The sequence below is a fragment of the Amphiprion ocellaris genome, chromosome 14 (genome assembly GCF_022539595.1).
Source record: "Amphiprion ocellaris isolate individual 3 ecotype Okinawa chromosome 14, ASM2253959v1, whole genome shotgun sequence".
NCBI classification, from domain to species: Eukaryota; Metazoa; Chordata; class Actinopteri; family Pomacentridae; genus Amphiprion; species Amphiprion ocellaris.
Window position 1 is genome coordinate 32082249 of NC_072779.1, and position 18394 is coordinate 32100642.

General features: G+C 37.9%; 1 protein-coding gene across 2 annotated transcripts in view; it reads right to left on the bottom strand.

Moving 5' to 3' along the window:
• Positions 1–619: 619 nt before the first annotated feature.
• The window catches only part of LOC111569293 (proline-rich protein 7), a 37388-nt gene continuing 19613 nt past the window's right edge, over positions 620–18394 (bottom strand). For both annotated transcript variants that reach the window (XM_055017560.1, XM_055017561.1), the window contains one exon: positions 620–4680. In XM_055017560.1, the coding sequence (XP_054873535.1) occupies positions 4133–4680 (548 nt within the window). In that variant the 3' untranslated portion in view covers positions 620–4132. The remainder of the gene's footprint in view (positions 4681–18394) is intronic.

The following is an 18394-nucleotide window of genomic DNA, read 5'->3' on the forward strand; positions in this document are numbered from 1 at the left end:
CTTTGGAAATTGGAATCCGAGGACACTTTGTGAGCCGTTATTTTCTTTGTTCTGTTGCAAGATTCTGCAATAATATTAAATGTATGAAAAATCTATAACATTCATTTCTTAAATGCTGGAGAAAGAACTCGCCTCCTCTGCCGACATGAAGGGAAATAAGTGACTCTTTTGTGCACAGAGGGAGTCGGAGAAATGATTTCTGGACACGAATTTCGTCGCCAGCGATGATGGATTTTCCATTTCGCCGTCTGACACCAGAGAAACAGCGGTATTGAGATAAAAGCATGTGTTCGGCCTGGATGTCAGGACAGAAGATGGAGAGGCAGTTCAGGAGAAGGAAGTACAAGCGAACTGCAGCCTTAAGTGAAAACCAAAGGAGTGATTCAGAGGCTAACCGAAGGAGTCGGACTCATGATTTACATTAAAAACCTTCCTGACGGGCAGACGTTCAAGTTGATTTATAGCTGAGAGGAGCGAAAGAGACGCCGCGATGAATAATTTATCTGAAAACGTTAGAGGTCAGAGGAAGATGTCCACAGGAAGAAATAAAATGTCTCTGGTCCTGTTTTGTTAGAAATAAAAGTGCTGCATCATTTCTGAGCACGAAGAAAAGCAGAAATAAATGAGCAAGCAGCAGTTTTATTGGTTTAATGTTGAAAACAGGTGAAGGTGCAGAGGTTTCATCTGGATCGTGGGCCTTTTTTTGTGTGTTTTTTAGTGGAAAGGAAACAAAAGGTTGTTTTCTTCTACACAAAATATGTGAACAAAAGACAAATGCAGGAGAAAATAAATTACATCACCGTCATTCATTTTATAGTAATAATTGGCTCCGTTGTTGTTATTGAGGCTTTTTACCTTAATGGACATCAGATTCTAATCATTTAAAAGCATTATTACCATTATTTGGTGGCAGCAGAGGACCTGACATTTAAACAAATTGTTCTGGTTGTTGCTCTCTGGATGAGGAATGAAGTCAAACGTGGCTTTAGAGGCTAAAATGTGACGATGTTTTAGAGGTAAATCAGCAGCGAGAGAAAGTTTGAACAAGTTTTACCTCAGAAACACTAAATATCGGTTGTTTATGTTGGAATTATGAACTATTTAAGCTATGAGTTTAATGTTCTGTTGTTTTATAGATCTCAGAGGGATTGTTGTAGTCATTTACATTCATTTAAAGATTACGTCTCCGTGTTTCAGGTGTTTGTCAGCAGATACCAGGTGAATTTATTTGTTGTTTCTTCACATTTTTGGAGTATTTTACGTTTTGTTCACCCCTCTGTTACCTGGCAGGTGATACAGTCCACTGATGGATTCCACTGTGTAATCTGGAACACTCTCTCTCTCTCTCTCTCTATAGATACATATATATATATATTTAAATCTGCAGGATTTTACAGCAACAGTGATTACTTTGGTGAAACTGATAACGTCAGTAGTTTTTTCTTTTGTTTCACCAAAATTTTTTCATAAATGGCTATTTTTCCCCCAATTTTAAGATTTCTGATGCCAAACAGCAACATTCGTCCATCATATGTGAGTCACAGAACAGAAAACTTTCCGAAAAACACAAAAGGTACCAGAACGAACTAAAGTTTTAGAACATATCTGCTAAAAATCCTCTATGTATGAAAATGTAAGTTTTTAAGTTGTAATCAGATTGTTGTGGTTGATGTTTTAGAGGGAAATCGGCGGCGAGAGAAAGTTTGAACATGTTTTACCTCAGAAACACTAAATTATCAATCCAGAAACCTAGAATATCGGTTGTTTATGTTGGAATTGTGAACTATTTAAACTGTAGACTTGATGTTCTGTTTGTTTCTGTAAGTTAGAATTTGAAGCAGGGGAGGATCTCAGGATCTCTTCTGCAGGAACTTGCAGAGGTTTTAGGGCGACCAGAGCTTGTCAAACCTACCAAACCTTTCTCAAACAGTTTGGACCCAACCTGACTAACGGTCTGAAAAATAGCCTTCAATTCAATATGGAGATCAATGTGGCTATTTGTTATAAGGGTCATTCCAGAATTGGAGGACATTTTTACGTCCCTCCCATCAAATTTCAAATAATCCAAGGACAAAATACTAAAACATACAGTTATTGTGTAAATTTAATTGTACTGAGACCAAATCTAAAAAACTAGAAAATAATAATGTTTAAGCATATTTTTAAAATATCAAAGTTCCCCCTAAAATACCATTTTTCTCTTGTCCCATCCCCCTGATAATCAAACTGAATCTCAAATAAAACATTTAAAATGAAATTTAAATGTCCTTTATTTGGTATGATTTTTTTTCATTTATGTCTCTTGTAATTGTTGGAAAAAAATTTTTGATCAATATAATATTTAAAATAATAATTGTCATGCATACTACCCTGTTAGCATAGCCTTTTTAGCTGGTAGAAGAAGAAGAAAACTGGCACTAACATCATCAGTTTTCCTAAAGAATGAGTAGAGCAAAGCTATGTCCTCTCTTCTATTTTTCATATTTCCATGCCATCGTCAGGCTTGATTGAATGTCTCACTCTACCTCATATTATCAGGATCAGACTAATTCTTTGGACTGTTTTCCATCAGTCAGTTTGTCCTCTTGGTCAGCAGTAACAGCAGCTAAATATCTAGCTTCTACTGCTGAGAAAAAGATCACATTAGCATGGATTAGCAACCCTGTCACTGTGATTAGAGTAGGGTTAGCAAACAACACAGAAAACATGCAATAAAAATGCTACCATTGATGTGGAAGCTGAACCAATCAAGCCTTTGATAGTTTATTACCTATTATTGATGAATATGGAGCAGAAAACTGTAAAAGAAAAGGTCTATTTTTCAAAAATTTTGAAGCCCAAATCTCCTCTAATTCTAGAATGACCCATAATTAGATTCTGCAATTCCACAAAACAATTAACCCATGACCAACATTCAAAAATTTGGCGATTTCTCGGTTGAACTGCAGGCAGTGTTTACACAGAATAGACAATTATGGAAAATAATTTAAAATGCAGATTAAAGTCAGTGGCAAAAACTTCTAATTCTTCTCTTGTGAGAGTCGCCCTGAATCCACCTGGTCGGTACAATTTGGATCCAAACCTGACTTGGGTTTAGGATCAGATCTGAGGTGCTAGAAACCAAAAACAACCTTCAATTCAATACTGAGAGACAAACAAGGACAACAAAAGTGAAACCATATAATTCGAGTGGAAAAGGAGATGCTTTTTTTGGACTGAAAGCTAATTTCTTGGCCCTTTTGACTCCATAAATCAGTGGAAGGAGTCTCGCAGATGAAGATGTTTTTATTTCACAAGTGAAAAGGCATTAATTGTCACAAACTTTAAAATAATGGTATTAAGTTTGTACATGAAAAATTCTTCTTAAAATCCGGCTGACGTCATCCGGCGACCACAGGAAAATAAAGGGGCCCTGCCGACTGTGTGCAGCAAAAGACGACACTGAAAACAACAAAGCAGCGTGATACAAAATGAAATCCACTCGGTCTCTATGGATTCTGCCTTTTAGACATGTTTTATGAAAACTGGCCTTCAGCCTGAAGGTCACCATCACGTGTGCTTTTGTCGCCGTTAAAGCCCACAGTCATCGAGAGGCGACAGAGTCTTGGAAAAATCAAAGCAGATAAAAGAGGAGAGGTCGCCGTGGGCAACAGACAGCTCCCGGGAGCCATGGCAACGGCAGGCTGGTACAATAGGTTGCCGAGGCGCCGGGAGAGGAGATCGGGGATAAATAAGAGGGCGAAGAGGGGAGCTGGAGGTGGAAATAGAGGCGGAGAAGCAGCTGTACTCGCTGCTTGATTGCTGCTCGGCCTCTTTTTTTCTTCAAAGGACTCAATTAGCTTCAATGTGACACCAGAATACCTCCGTGACTCAACAGCACCACTCGGAAAACAGTGTGTAATTTCCTCCTTTACCCACATGCCGAGCTCAAAGCCAAGATCCCGGTAGAGTAAGTGGCATCAATCGCCCACAGAGCCGCGCAGGGAACTGAACTCCTGACGCCTTTGCAGCACTTTAACCCTCCTTCAGCTGTTCGGGGAGTTAAATCTCTACTTCTAGCGGTGGTGAACACTGAGGCAGGCAGACCTCCTGCTTAAAGACTCTTTAAATAAACTCCTGTAAGGGTCCAAGTCTAGACGGCGGTGCTCCGACCCAGCAGGGGGAAGACTGTCGGCATCCCACAGCTGGGCTCCAAACCTCTCAGTCCATGGACGCCCTGGAGTCCCTGCAGGCCTCCTTGAAACCCCGCCTGGAGTCCTTGTATTCCAGCTCTTAGTCCGAGTCCTTCATGATGAGTCCTGGGCTCCCGGCGGGGCATAGTTGCCATGGCGGCGGCGGCCTGGAGCGAGCGGCCTGGAGGGGTGAGGGTGTTGTGGTTCAGATCCATGTTGGACAGGAGGTGACCAAGGGAGTCCCAGCGCTGGGACGAAGGCAGGCGGATCAGGGAGGAGTAGCCTCGGTCGGGGAACACGGTCGCCGCCAGGGGCTTGCTGGTCTCAGAGGTGAACACCGGAGCTGGATCGTGGGTTTCCCTCAGAGGTGGCGGCGCTGCTCGGAGGGGGCCGGGCTTCAGGTAGGTTCCTCCTCGCGGATCGGCCAGGACCTCGCTGTAGGGCGGCGGAGGATCCTCCATCAGGACGGCCTCCTCGTAGCAGGGCGGCTTCCCGAAGATATCAGTGTCTGAAAGAAAGAGACTCGGTTAGACCAGAACGGAAAAAACATCACCAAGAGACAAGAACTGATGGAAATTCAAACTTTTCTTGTCAACACTTCGTCGTACAGATGAGCTACTGGCATCATTAGTGAGGTCCAGTTGTGCTCTTTCATTTGATATCTGAAACACCAACCTGCGATAAATACTTTGAGAGCAATTCAACTCAGAAGAAGGGATGCAAATTTGTCTCTAAGGGTTGAACTTAGAGACTGCAATCACCATTTTTCTGCTCTCTTAATGTCCTCGTCAACTAGCAATCTTTGCCTCTCTAACAATGTAAAATCACTGTTTAGGCTGACAGAACAAACCTCCATTGTTCAATTTCCTGTGTGATAGATTAGATCAGGAACAAATAAGCATTATTGGTACATCCCTTATAAAACCCCCCCTTTTTTTTAAAAGTTATTTTTTTGGCCTTTTGCGGATAGGAGATAGTGGAGACAAACAAAGGAGGGAGAAGAGTTGGGGGGTAAGACATGCAGCAAAGGGCCGTGGGCAGGAATCGAACCCGGGACGCTGCGTCTGGGACCAGACCCTGCACATGGGTCGCCCCCTTAACCCATTGAGCTGTCCGGGTGCCCCAGAAACCCCTTTTTTTTTTTTATCAGTCTCTAATGATTGCAGCTACTAAAGGGCTGCATAAAAGGTCAGTTATGGCTTTTTGCGTTTTGATTTTGTAAACCACAAGTGCTTAAAACTTAGTAAAGCAATTGTTATCTAAAGTGCATTGGAGCAGGAAATGAGACACTAACAAGCACCAGAAAGAGAGATATTATCCTAATTGATCCCAGTTTGAGGTAATATACATGTGCCAGTCGATGGTCATTAGGCACCACAAGAAACTTTGTCATGGAGCCCATTTAGTAGCTTAATTCCCCCGGTTTGCCAACAGTGAGAGCAAACCGTCTTCATAGATGGCTGCTACTAAAAGGCTGCACACAAGGTCAGTTATGGCTTTTTGTGTTGTGATTTCTTAAACCACGAGTGTGTAAAACATTGCTTAGAAAAGTGGTTGTTATGTAAAGTGTATGGAAGCACCAGAAAAAGAAATGCTATCCTAATTGATCTCAGCTCGAGGTAATACAAGGTGTCCTTGGTTTACGACATCCTTGACGTACGGCGTTTTGTTGTTATGTCAGAACTGGTTACGTGGAACTAGTTGGCGGACGAATACGTCGTCACGCAGTGCTATAAGGCGGCTTTCTTAACATTAGCCGGTTGTATGCTACCTTGGATTGTACTATATTTGCTAGCTTCTTGCCCTTCATTATGGCTCCCAAACGTAAATCAGACTTGAAGAAAAGGAGAGCCATCTCCATGGAAGTGAAACTAGATTTAATAAAACACTCAAGTTGTAAAAACAGTGCAATGTATTCTGTTCTCTTCTTGCAAAATGACTCATTCATATACAAAAGTCATTGGTATTCATGCCTTCTCCAAAGAACTGATTGATATCGTGATGCACATAACGGTTTTATTTACATTATCGCCAAAGTTCCAACTTACAGCAAAAATTAACATATACCAATCCTACGAATGGAATTCTGACTTAAGTCGAGGATCCCCAGCCAATGGTCATTAAGTGTCACAACAGACTTTGTCATGGTGTCCCTTTAGTCGCTAAACTTCTGCAATGACTTGTCTTGTCACCATAGTAAACCAGGTACTACTGTTAATCTACAGTAGCTGCAGTGTGTAGTATCTGGGAAAATGGTACTGGTGTCAGCAGATACTACATATTAAAGGAAACAGATGGGATTGGATGCAAAAAACTTGATCCCTAATCCTTTATATCAGTCTTCACAATCACATCATCACTCTTTGTCCAAAGTACATTTAGTCCATAACTGTTAAAGATTTGCACACAAGGTCAGTTATGGCTTTTTGTGTTATGATTTCTTAAACCACGAGTGTTTAAAACTTTGCTTACAAAAGCAGTTGTTATGTAAAGTGTGTGGGAGCAGGAAATGAGGCACTAACGAGCAGCAGAAAGAGAGAAAGCCTCATAATGACTGGACGACGTGCTGCAGTTTGGAATCCATTTGTCTCAATAGACGTATGATGCTGCCATAATAAAGTATGTGTGAGCGCGCAGACACACTTGGTTTTCAGGTCACGACCGAAACAAGTGTAATTAACACCTGCCGGCTGCGATACTTGTGACAATGAGCTCAGCCGTGGGAACGAGAGGCGTCAGCGAACATCTTCTCCTTTTGTTTTTCTCTCTTATATCACTCAGTCCTATTTCAGGCTTCGCTTGTTCTTCCTGCCTCCCTCTGAAGACTTCATCATTTCTAGCAGAGAAACTGCAGCACAAACACTGATTCCCTGCTGTCGATTCACATTCTCACTTCAGTCTTGATGAAAATCTCATCACTTGGTTGTTCTGGATGTTTCTAGTTTACTATGAAGGTTTTGTTTTAAACCGTAGGATCTGAAATTATTCCTTGTTTGTTACAATATGAATGCAAATATTTTTTTAAAATTACACAACATAACACAAACAAGACGTAAAACATACAAACAACTCACAAAACAACAAAGCCGAGGCACAAAATAACAAAAAAAGCTGACATAACGAGACGAAAGCGAGACAATGAGACAAAATGATACAAATGAAACACAAAATGCGAAAAAAAATCAAAGAAGGAAAATTACACAAATGAAATATAAAGACATAAATGAGACACAATACAACAAAAACCCTGCACAAAATGACAAAAAATGAGACACAAAATGTCAAAAATGGAACAAAATAAGATACAAATGACACATAATACAACAAAAATGAGACAGGAATGAAAAAAGATGCAAACTGACACAAACAAGACACAAGTTTCACATAAAATCACAAAAAGATACACAAAAAATAACAAAATAATGACACAAAATGACAAAAAAGACACAATAGAACAGAAATGAGACACTCAATGAGACACAATGACACAAACAAGACATAACATGACATAAATGAGACACAAAATCCATTGGTCATCCTGGGTGTTTTTAGGTTTTGTTTTAAACTGTAGGATCTGAATCCACTTCCTGTTTGTTATATTCTGCCTGCAAACGTTCACAAAAAGCAGCGAGTCGCCAACAATCAGAAGCATTGTCAGAATTAGTCACGGAGCTGCATGTGTCAGCGATGATGCAAAGTGATGATGATTCACGAGAGGCTGAGATTTTTCATTTACCGACTGTGTGCAGAGAAATAGTGAAAGAAAACCTGCTTTTAATCCACGACGATCTAAAGACACGTCCCAGGAGCTGTTTATGGAAATGTAGCCTCAAAGAATGGACTTATGTGGCAGCCCTTCTGTGTATAAAAGCCTGATCTATTCACAGTTGCATATTTTGTTTGTTTTGTACTCTAAGTACAGGAGTAAACAAGACAACAAAAACGAGACACATTGAGATAAAAGCACTGAAAATATCTTTTAAAAAAAAAGACACGACAAAAAAAAAATGACAAGTGTGCTGAGAATTCGGTGATATTTCCATGTAAAATCAGGCAAGTTCTGTTTTTCTTGCACTGTCCGTCACAGAGTCTTCTTCCTGAAGGGGGCGGGGCCAGCAGCAGTTCAGCAGCATTTAAAGCTACAGACTCTGAAATAATTTGTTTAGAAAGGGTCTAAAAACCAGGAGTTTTGCAGTCATGGTTATGGTGTTTTGAGCTGGAAAATTATTATTTTGCTGAAAATGATATAAAATGGGACCTTTAAACTATGATGTTTAAATAAATTGAATTTGATTCTCGCCTCTACAGATTGTTTCATTTTTCTTGGAGGATATGTTTCAGAGCATCTTTTCACAGACAATACAAAAATGAGACAAACAGTGAGACAAAAAGGACAAACAAAACACAAAATTACTCAAATGAGGTACAAAACTGTAAAAAAAATAGGCACAAAATGACAAAACAACAAGACAAAAATACTAAAAACAGACACAAAACCACACAAACGAAACAATGCAACAAAACAGGACAAAACAACAAAATGATATGCAATATGAGATAAAATGGCACAAAAAATAGACATAAAACGACACAAATGAGACACAAAACAACAAAAACAAAACCCAAAATGACAAAAATATGCTATTAATCACAGACACAGAGTGAGCCTTCTTCCTGAAGGGGGCGGGGCCAGCAGCAGGTCAGCAGCATTTAAAGCTACGGAAACTAAAACTAAAGACGAACAGAAAAAATGAGACTCGCAATGAGATAAAATAACACAAACAAGACACAAAATGAGACAAATGAGACACAAAACAACAAAAATAAGGCAGAAAGTTACAAAAAATGAGACACAAAACAACAAAACCGAGCCACAAAATGACAAAAATATTCAATTCAATTCAATTCAATTCAATTCAATTCAATTCAATTCAATTCAATTTTATTTATATAGCGCCAATTACAGTCAAATTGTCTCGAGACGCTTTACAGAACCCATATGCCTGACCCCCAGAGCAGCCCTAAGGAGACAGTGGCAGGAAAACACCCTTTTAACAGGGAAAAAAACCTCGAGCAGAACCCGGCTCTAATGTGGGGGGAACCATCTGCCTGCTGGCCGGGAGGGTTGAGAGGGACAGAAGAGGTAGAAAGGTAGAGATAGAGGGGTAGAGGTAGAGATAGAGGGATACAGATAGAGGGGTAGAGATAGAGAGGTGGGGGGGTGGGACACAAGGACCATAAAACACAGCCACACATCTGAAGCATCCAGCATCCAGCTCTGGGACCAGGGACACTCGGAGAAAGGACACAGAAAGAAACAGAGTGAATGTAATGCAATAATGGTATATATAGTAAATACATAGGTAGTTAGAGAAGGGCTCAGTGCATCCAGAGAGGTTCCCCAGCAGCCTAGGCCTATAGCAGCATAACTAGGGGCAAACTAAAGGGACGTCAATATGACTCAAAATATCAAAAATTTAATGCAACTTTGCAAAAAAAACAACTGTGCTAAGAATTCTGGGATATTTCCAAGTAAAACTATAATTTTGTCATGCTATTAATTACAGACACGGAGATAGTCTTCTTCCTGAAGAGGTGGGGCCAGCAGCAGCTCCGCAGCATTTAAAGCTACAGATTACAATTTATTTTCTACAATTTAACTTGATTTTCGTCTGGTTTTTTAATCTTTTCTTTCGTGCAGGAAGTGTTAGTGTTTTCACAGAACATCACGATGTTTCTCTCTGCTAACATTTTCACTTTTTACTTCTGGAGTGAGGAGGTCGCAGGTGTTTTCTGGCTGTTTTGAATGTTTGAAAAGCAGCAGCAGGTTATTTTGATTGGATCCTTCACACCTGCTGCTAATTACAGTGAAGGACTCTGATTCACTGCAGCATTCACACACCTGCTCAGGTTTGTCAGCGATTCTGCTGCTTTTAAGGATCTCTGGGACACAAATCACAGCCGACAGACTCTTTCCTTTACAGAGTTAAGTGACTTGATGCTTCCTTTTATTCTCTGTTTGAAACATCTCAAAACAAAGAGACAAACTTTAACTGCAATCTGCTGAATGACACAAATTAGTTTGACATTTTCTTCTCAGCAGGTGAGGACGTTTGTTTTTCAGCAGAGAATAAGAAAATAAGATTTCAGAAAAGCTCCTGAGCTGCTGCGATATATTGAAGTCCTCTGACCTGCCTGTGGGCAAAATGTTTATATTTCAGCGGATTGGCAGCAGGAAGAAAGCCGTGTTCGGCCTGATAAAACCCCCTCAGGCTGCAAACATCCATCTTAAAGCAGCTTTCTGGACCAACTGGAGGCAGTTTCTATTTCCAGTGTGATGAATCTGCTCCGATCTGATCGATATCTGTCCAACTGTTGCACAAGCTCCTCTCCGGCTTCAAACGCTGCAACAATAGCTCCTCTTTTTCTGGTTCTGTTTGGGAAAAATAGAGCTTTTTTTTTAAACTGTGGAAGAAATAATAAGTTCATTTCTGTTGTTCTAAATGAGTAATGGAAAATGAACTCACAGTGCTGTACTGAAAACAGCTTCCCTGCAGCATGAATACTAAAATACAGAATATTTCAGAGAGTAAACAATGAAAATAAAGAAACTATTGTAGCACTTTAACTATCCTTAACACTAAAATATCTTTCAGTACATCCCAAAGTTTTCACTATTTATTAACTTGTATTAAAAGTTATAATAATGTGAAGCATCACGAAGCAAATTCAGTAAAATGAGATGTAAAGATGCAGGATTTGTGTCTATAGTACAATAATAAATTACTCTAACAATACAGCCAAATTCTAACAGCAGTATAATTGTTTTTTTTCCCTTTATCCCCTAAAATTCAGTTAAAAAAAAATGTAACATAATGTTTTGTTGGAACCAAAAATAAGAATGACCCTAATGAGACACATACAAAAAAACGAGACGTAAAAAGATACAAATCTGACATAAAACAACAAAAAAGACGCATAAAATGACAAAAAGAGACACAAAATGACACAAAAAAATTACAGAAAATTATGCAAACAAGACCTAAAAAGACACAAACGAGACAATACAACAAAGACAAGGCACAAAACAACAAAAATGAGACCCAAAATGACAACGAAATTTAAAAAATGACACAAGACACAAAACAACAAAAACCGAGGCACAAAAATGACTAAAACAAGACACAAAATGGCACAAATGAGGTGCTAAATTACACAAATGAAACATAAAATGATACAAACGAGACAGAAAATGACAAAAAACAAGACAGAAAATGACAAACAACACATAAAGACAGGAAGAAGACAGAATACACAAAAACAAGACACAATATAACAAAAATGAAACAAAATGACACAAACATCATATGTATAACACACAAATGAGACAATATAACAAAAATGACACAAAACAACAAATATGAGACACACAGTGAGATAAAATAATATTAACAAGACACAAAATAATGGAAACGAGCCACAAAATGCCACAAAATGACACAAGACATAAAATGATACAAACCAGACCCAAAGCAACAAAAATGAGACACAATGAGACAAAATGACAAAAAAGACAGTATTTGTAGACACCAGGGGGCGTAGTTTGTAATTATACGGATTTACGAACATGAAGAAAATCTGCGAGGAAATGTGACGTAAACGGAGCTACAGCGGCCATTTACCAAACAAAACTCTAGAAACAGGAAATCTATCGGATTCTGACGTCTAGGAGTGACTTTATAATCTAATAACTGATAAAAATATATGTGTGACTGTCCATTTAATTAGAGTTAAGGCAACAAAACAAACCCACACATCAACAAACATCGGCGTGTTGGAAATCAACAGCTGTTTGTTGAACCGTTGCCATGGCGCCCGGTGTATTTATGGATGCAAACGTCTGTCTTTGTGTGTCGGCATACGATACACCACTCCTCCGTGCAGATACCTACAGGATCAGACCCTCGTTGTTGCTCCAAGCAGCTGCCAGGTCGGCTTTAAATAAACATCAGAGCCTGTTTCCACTGCCAGGTTCAGTCTGTGAACAATGTGACTGTATGTGGTGAGAAACTGACAACTGCACCTGATATCTGAGGTGTTTCTATTGTTTAAAATTTCTAAATGTCAAACTGAAGTCCCAACGTTGTGTTCCCACATTTTCATTCAACAAAAAAGCTTTACTGTGCAAAAATACACATCATTAATAAATATTATTAATGTGATGCAACATAAGCAACCTGAAATAATCATAATAAAAAATAATAAAATAGTAATCCTGTCTAAAAAAAATAGTCTTTATTGGGTTTTTCTAGTGTTTCCGTCTTCAATAACTCCTTGTGAACCAAACTTTGCTGGTAAATTTGGTTTCATTTGCTGATTCTGCCTCTGAGGAACATTACAGGTGGACGGTGAACATGTCTGAAGAACATCTCACCTCCTCTGCATTCACACCAACACCACTAAGAGATCATCTCGTGCAACATTTACCTCTGAACGGCTCCAATCTCTCAGCCAACGCCACCATGTTAGAACCGTTTAATGCCGTTAGAGGTGAAAGCAGGTCTGCAGCACAACGTCGGAGCTGCTCGCTGTGTGGGACGACAGCCGAGCGACGCATGAAATCTGCGTTTCATGTTGTTGTTTCACTGTCTGGTTGCGTAACGTCACATAGAAATCAGGATCAGAGCTGCAGGTCTTTTCTGCAGGGCCTGATGTGAGCATGTTGCCAACACTGCACAGCTAAAACAGCGAAAAAAGACCAGAAACTAAACAATAATACCAATATTATCTGCAATATTGCTTTTCTTACTAGTCTCAGTTTAGCATTTAATTTCATGTTTTCATTCCTCAGGTGCAATATTTTATTTTTCATTTCATTTTCAGGTGCTTAAATATGTGATTATCATGTGTGATATTGGTTATTGTTTCAGTATAAGTACCAGCATTACTTTTGACTGCTCTATGTTAGCCGTATTTCAATTTACTTATTGCAGTACATCTTTTGGCTTATCTATTTTTTTGACACTGCGTTTCTTATGTTTTGTCATTTAGTTTATTCTGAGTTATATCTGGCAAAAGAATTTCCTTAGATTAATAAAACTTAGCTCAGCTCAGCTTAGCTTTTTTTTTTAGCTTATCTTATCTCATCTTTTCTTGTTTTAGTTTAATTAGCTTAGCTTATCTTAGCTTAATTAGCCTATCTTGTCTCATTTTATCATGTCTTAGCTATTCATAGCTTAAATTGCCAATCTTAGCTTATCTTTTCTAAATCTATTTTAGCCTTACTTATCTTGTCTTAGCTTAGCTGTCTTAGCTTAACTTACCTTAGCTTGACTTATCTTTTCTTAGCTGATCCTAGCTTATCTTAGCTTACCTTAGCTATTTATCTTATTTTATCATATCTTAGCTTATCTTAGCTTAGCCTGTCTTAACTTAAATTATCCTAACTTATCTTATTTTATCATATCTTAACATATTTTAGCTTAGTTATCATATGTTTTCTTAGCTTATTTTTTCTTAGTTTTTCCTATCATGTCTTAGCTTAGCTAATGCTAGTTTATCTCAGCTAAGCTTATATTTTCTTATCTTAGCCCATCTTAGCTTATCTTAGCTTAGCTTGTCTTAACTTAAATTATCCTAACTTATTTTATCATATCTTAAGGTATTTTAGCTTAGTTATCATATCTTTTCTTATCTTAGCTTATCTTAGCTTATCTTAGTTTTTCCTATCGTGTCTTAGCTTAGCTGATGCTAGTTTATCTCAGCTAAGCTTATATTTTCTTATCTTAGCCCATCTTAGCTTATCTTAGCTCAAATCATCTCAGCTTATCTTAAATTATATTAGCTTAGCCTATCTTAGCTTACCTTAGCTTATCTTAAAGAAAGATGCAGCTGAACATTTTAAGCAAAACAAAGCATTGCTATCTTGAAATGTAAGCATAATGCTACAAGTCTACAATTTCATTCACACTTTTGTCAAAAGCGATGTACATCTGAGAGCAAAAATGCTAATATCCGAGCAAGCTAACAGGTTACATTTAGTTCTTTTTTAACTACATTCACCCCAATATAAGACTCCCCTATGCTAACTACCTGACATTAGTCAAAGCAGGATGTAGCACTTGCTAAATAATCAACTAGCTGACTGTAGATTAAGATGATAACATTATGCTATATTAACTTGCTGTAGCACTAGCTACCTAGCTTACTTTAGGTTAAACGAAACACAGTATGCTATATTTGATTCCTGTAGTACTAGCTAACTACCTGACATTAGGTTAAGGTAATAATATTGTACTTTATTAGCTTGATGTAGCACTGGTAAACTAGATCATTTTAGGCTAAACTTAAACCAAAAAAACTAAAATCCTGCAATCCCAAACAGTTTTCATGTCGATTAAGTAATATAACTATTTTTGTTTAGTCTTTATTGTCAAATATTTGCTGGTTTGAGCCTGTAAAATGTGTATTTGATGCATTTTTTTCATGGTATATGTAATATTTTGCTGTTTTGAGTGTTGCCATATTCACCATCTGTTTGTAAAACCAAACAGTCTTCATTGCCAAATGTTTGCTGGTTCCAGCTTTTTTTAAAAATGGATTTTGGAGTTTCAGGTTGGAAATCCAACATTTCAGGCTTTACATTAGATTAGAAACAGTAACAGGCATTATTAGTGTCGTTATAAACAACATCTGTCTGCATCAGTGCAGAAACTTTCCTACTTTTATCAGGTTTTTATTGTCTGCTTCTCCAAGAAAACGTCACAGTTTGGATTTAGGATCTTTTTACGCCCATGAATTCAGATGCTGATGTTGCCTCTGAAACAGTTTTTCTGTCTCGTGTTGCTCATTAAAGGACCTGGATATGAAAACATGATAAATGCGCTATAATTTACTGTCGGAGGAGTTTGGCTGTTTCCTCCCAGCAGGACTTCCAGATGGCTGCTGCAGATTCAACCCACTCTGACTGACATTAAATTTAGAAAAGTAATAACGCCGCTCATCCCCGAGTCAATTTGCATTCGTCAAGTTCTTCGGCTTATAAACCTCCAAAACTGATCCTGTCGGCCTGGAGACATCGTCTAATGCCTGTTCAGGGACCAGAGACTGAAAACAGACACGTTCACAGCTAAATTAACCGACATTAAAATATTTAGTTTGCTGTTATTCGCTAATTTCAGCTCCTCAGACCTGTTTAACGGAACCCTGTACCTTTATAAAACCACCAAAATGACAAGAATTCATAAAACCAAAAACTGTAAAAACAGAAAAATCACTGGATTTTAAGCTTTCAGACGGTCACTGAACTACTCATCTGGGACATGTTACCCCATCGGGAAAATTAATCAAATCTGAGATTAAAAATGGTCTTTTACTCTACAAATCGCAGGAAAATGTGTTTTATTTTTTACAATAGATTTTTTTTAAATATAAATGCATAATATATATGTGTGTGTGTGTGTGTGTGTGTGTGTGTGTGTGTGTGTGTGTGTGTGTGTGTGTGTGTGTGTGTGTGTGTGTAAATTTTTTTTAAAAATAATTAAACTTTAGAAAATATCCTGTAAGGACTTTTACTGTGGAAACTCTAATTAAATTTTTGGTGCCAATATTTTCTCTGTAAATTGATGGATTTATTTAACATTTGCCTTTTTTTAAATGCTGTACATGGACCATTTTCACTACAGATAATTTATTAAATAGGAGCAAATTTCTACTTTCTACTTTGATTTATTTAACATTTGCAGTTTTAAGTCTATAGATAAACCATTTAATAACAGCAAAAATCCTATTTTCATTCTACAGAATAATAATAATAGGAAATGTGTATTTATTATTATTATAGATTTACAATCAAATAAAAGTTGGTAAATTATTGATTTCATTTTATATTTAGTCTATTTATTGTGTTTTAAAAACAATATAGATCCACCATTATAGCAGAAAATATTCTGTTGCCACTATAGATTAAATAAGATTAAATCAATAAATATTAGAAATTTGAGCTTTTTTGTTGATTTGTCTGTTTGCTAGTCCAAAATGTATTAAAACCTGTCCAAAATTACTTACTCAAAATGAACAAAATTTTTCCCAAAATGACCTTAAAATTACTCAAACTTGTCCTAATTCACTCATACTTGATCAAACTGACCCCAACTTGTCCAAAATGATTCAAAATTTGGCAATAAAATGACTAAAACTAGTCCAACTTGACTCAGCACTTGTACAAAATAGCCTGAAATGGGTTCAAAAGGATGATTACTCATCCCAAATGACTCAGAATGTATCAACAATGTCTCAAATTTGTTTTAAAATACTCAAAACTTGATCAAACTGATGCAAACTTGTGTAAAATGATTCAAAATCCTGTAATAATATGACTAAAACTAGTCCAGAATTACTTAGACAAAACGACCAAACATTTGTCCAAAATTGACTCAATTTTTTTTTTGCAAAATGACCTAAAAGGACTCAAATTTGTCCAAATTTCTCAAAATCTGGCAATAACATGACTAAAACTCATCCAAAATGACTCAAAACCTGTGCAAAATTACCTAAAATATGTTCAAAAAAATTATTACTAGTTCCAAATGACTCAAAATGTATCAAGAATGGCTCAAATTTGTCCTAAAATACTCAAAACTTGATCAAACTGACTAAAATGACTCAAAATCTGGCAATAATATGATTAAAACTAGTACATCATGGCTTGAAACTTTTGCAAAATTACCTATAAATTGTTGAAAATGGTCCTAAATGTATCAAAAATGACTCAGATTTTGTCAAAAATGACTCAAAATCTGGAAATAATAAGAGTAAAACTAGTCCAAAATGACTTGAGGTATTTTTTTTTTTTTTTTTTAGAAAATGTCCCATTGTTCACTTCTCATTTGGTCTCTGGCTCTTCATAAAAACATCTGTAGCTGCTGCATTTTCCACCTTCTACTCTGAACTTTGGTGTTTTTTTATTGTGGCTCATTAAAAGCAGTAAGGCTGCAGACATCCAGTCGTTCCTGAAGCCTCGGAGCAGCTCAGCCGGCCGGCAGCTGCCTCCCCTGGAAACCGAAGCTCTCCATCAGTCTGCTTCGTGACCCAGACTCCGGCCAGCTTTTGTTTCCATCGCTGCTCGTTAACCGTCTCCGACACCAGCTGAAGCTCTTCTGCTCCTCCGACTCCACACTAGTGCCTCGTTCTTTCATCACTCTGCTCCTATTAGGGCATTTATTCCTTCTTTCTCTGCACGTTTGATCTGTACAATCTCACCTAATGCAGGAAACCAACCAATCAGCTGCAGTCAATCAGAGCATCCTCTGCCGGATAACAAACTGCTTCCTCATTATTGTAGCAGACAAAGCTTGGTCTTTGGAATGCCAGAGGAGAGACCAAATCAGATCAGGAATCCTTTCTATTTTGGATGTTTATTCAGACCCACATCAAACTGTCACTCTGGACAGTTTGCAGGACCAGGAACTCTTCTTTCCCACGAAAGAGACTCCATTAACGTCACAAGTTAAATTCCAGCAGGACGGCTGTGATCTGCCTCATAACACTCAGTTTCTGGAAGAAAACTAAGTTACAATATTCTTTTCACAGCAAAGTGACACTCAGACCTCCTGGAGATGAACAGAGTTTCTCTACGAAAAGTAACACCTTGGCAGAAACACTTAAAAGACAATGACTCTCATTTCTGCTGTGAGTGCCTTTGATCAACACCTTATTCATGCCAAACCCCCTTTTCCATAGGAAAACCATCTGCCTCCTCTGCAGAAGGGGCATCTGATAAGAACGGGTCGTAAACTTTTATGACCTACATGCGAAATCCTGTGTTAATAGTGTCACAGCTTTAAACTGAAAACATACATGGTCAAATTAAATGTTTCTGACATGTGTTGTGTGTATCCATGTCTACCAAAGTTATAGTAAGGAGTTCCTCTATCACATATCCAAAGTTCTGTAGGTGATATGGGGACGAAGTTGATGTTTTAATGAAATAATCAGTTTTCTTTCATGGACCCACAGTGCCCCCTAGCAACGTCGGAGGACACGACGGTGTTGGGACGAATTCTATATATTAACCCTTGTATTGTCTCCAATTAAGAGTGTAAAATGTGAAATTGGCACCATTCATAATCGTACATATGAAATGTAGCACATATCTTCACAATGACATATAGTTTAGCATCTAGAGCACATCTGATATACAGTTTGAATGTATACGCTAACTC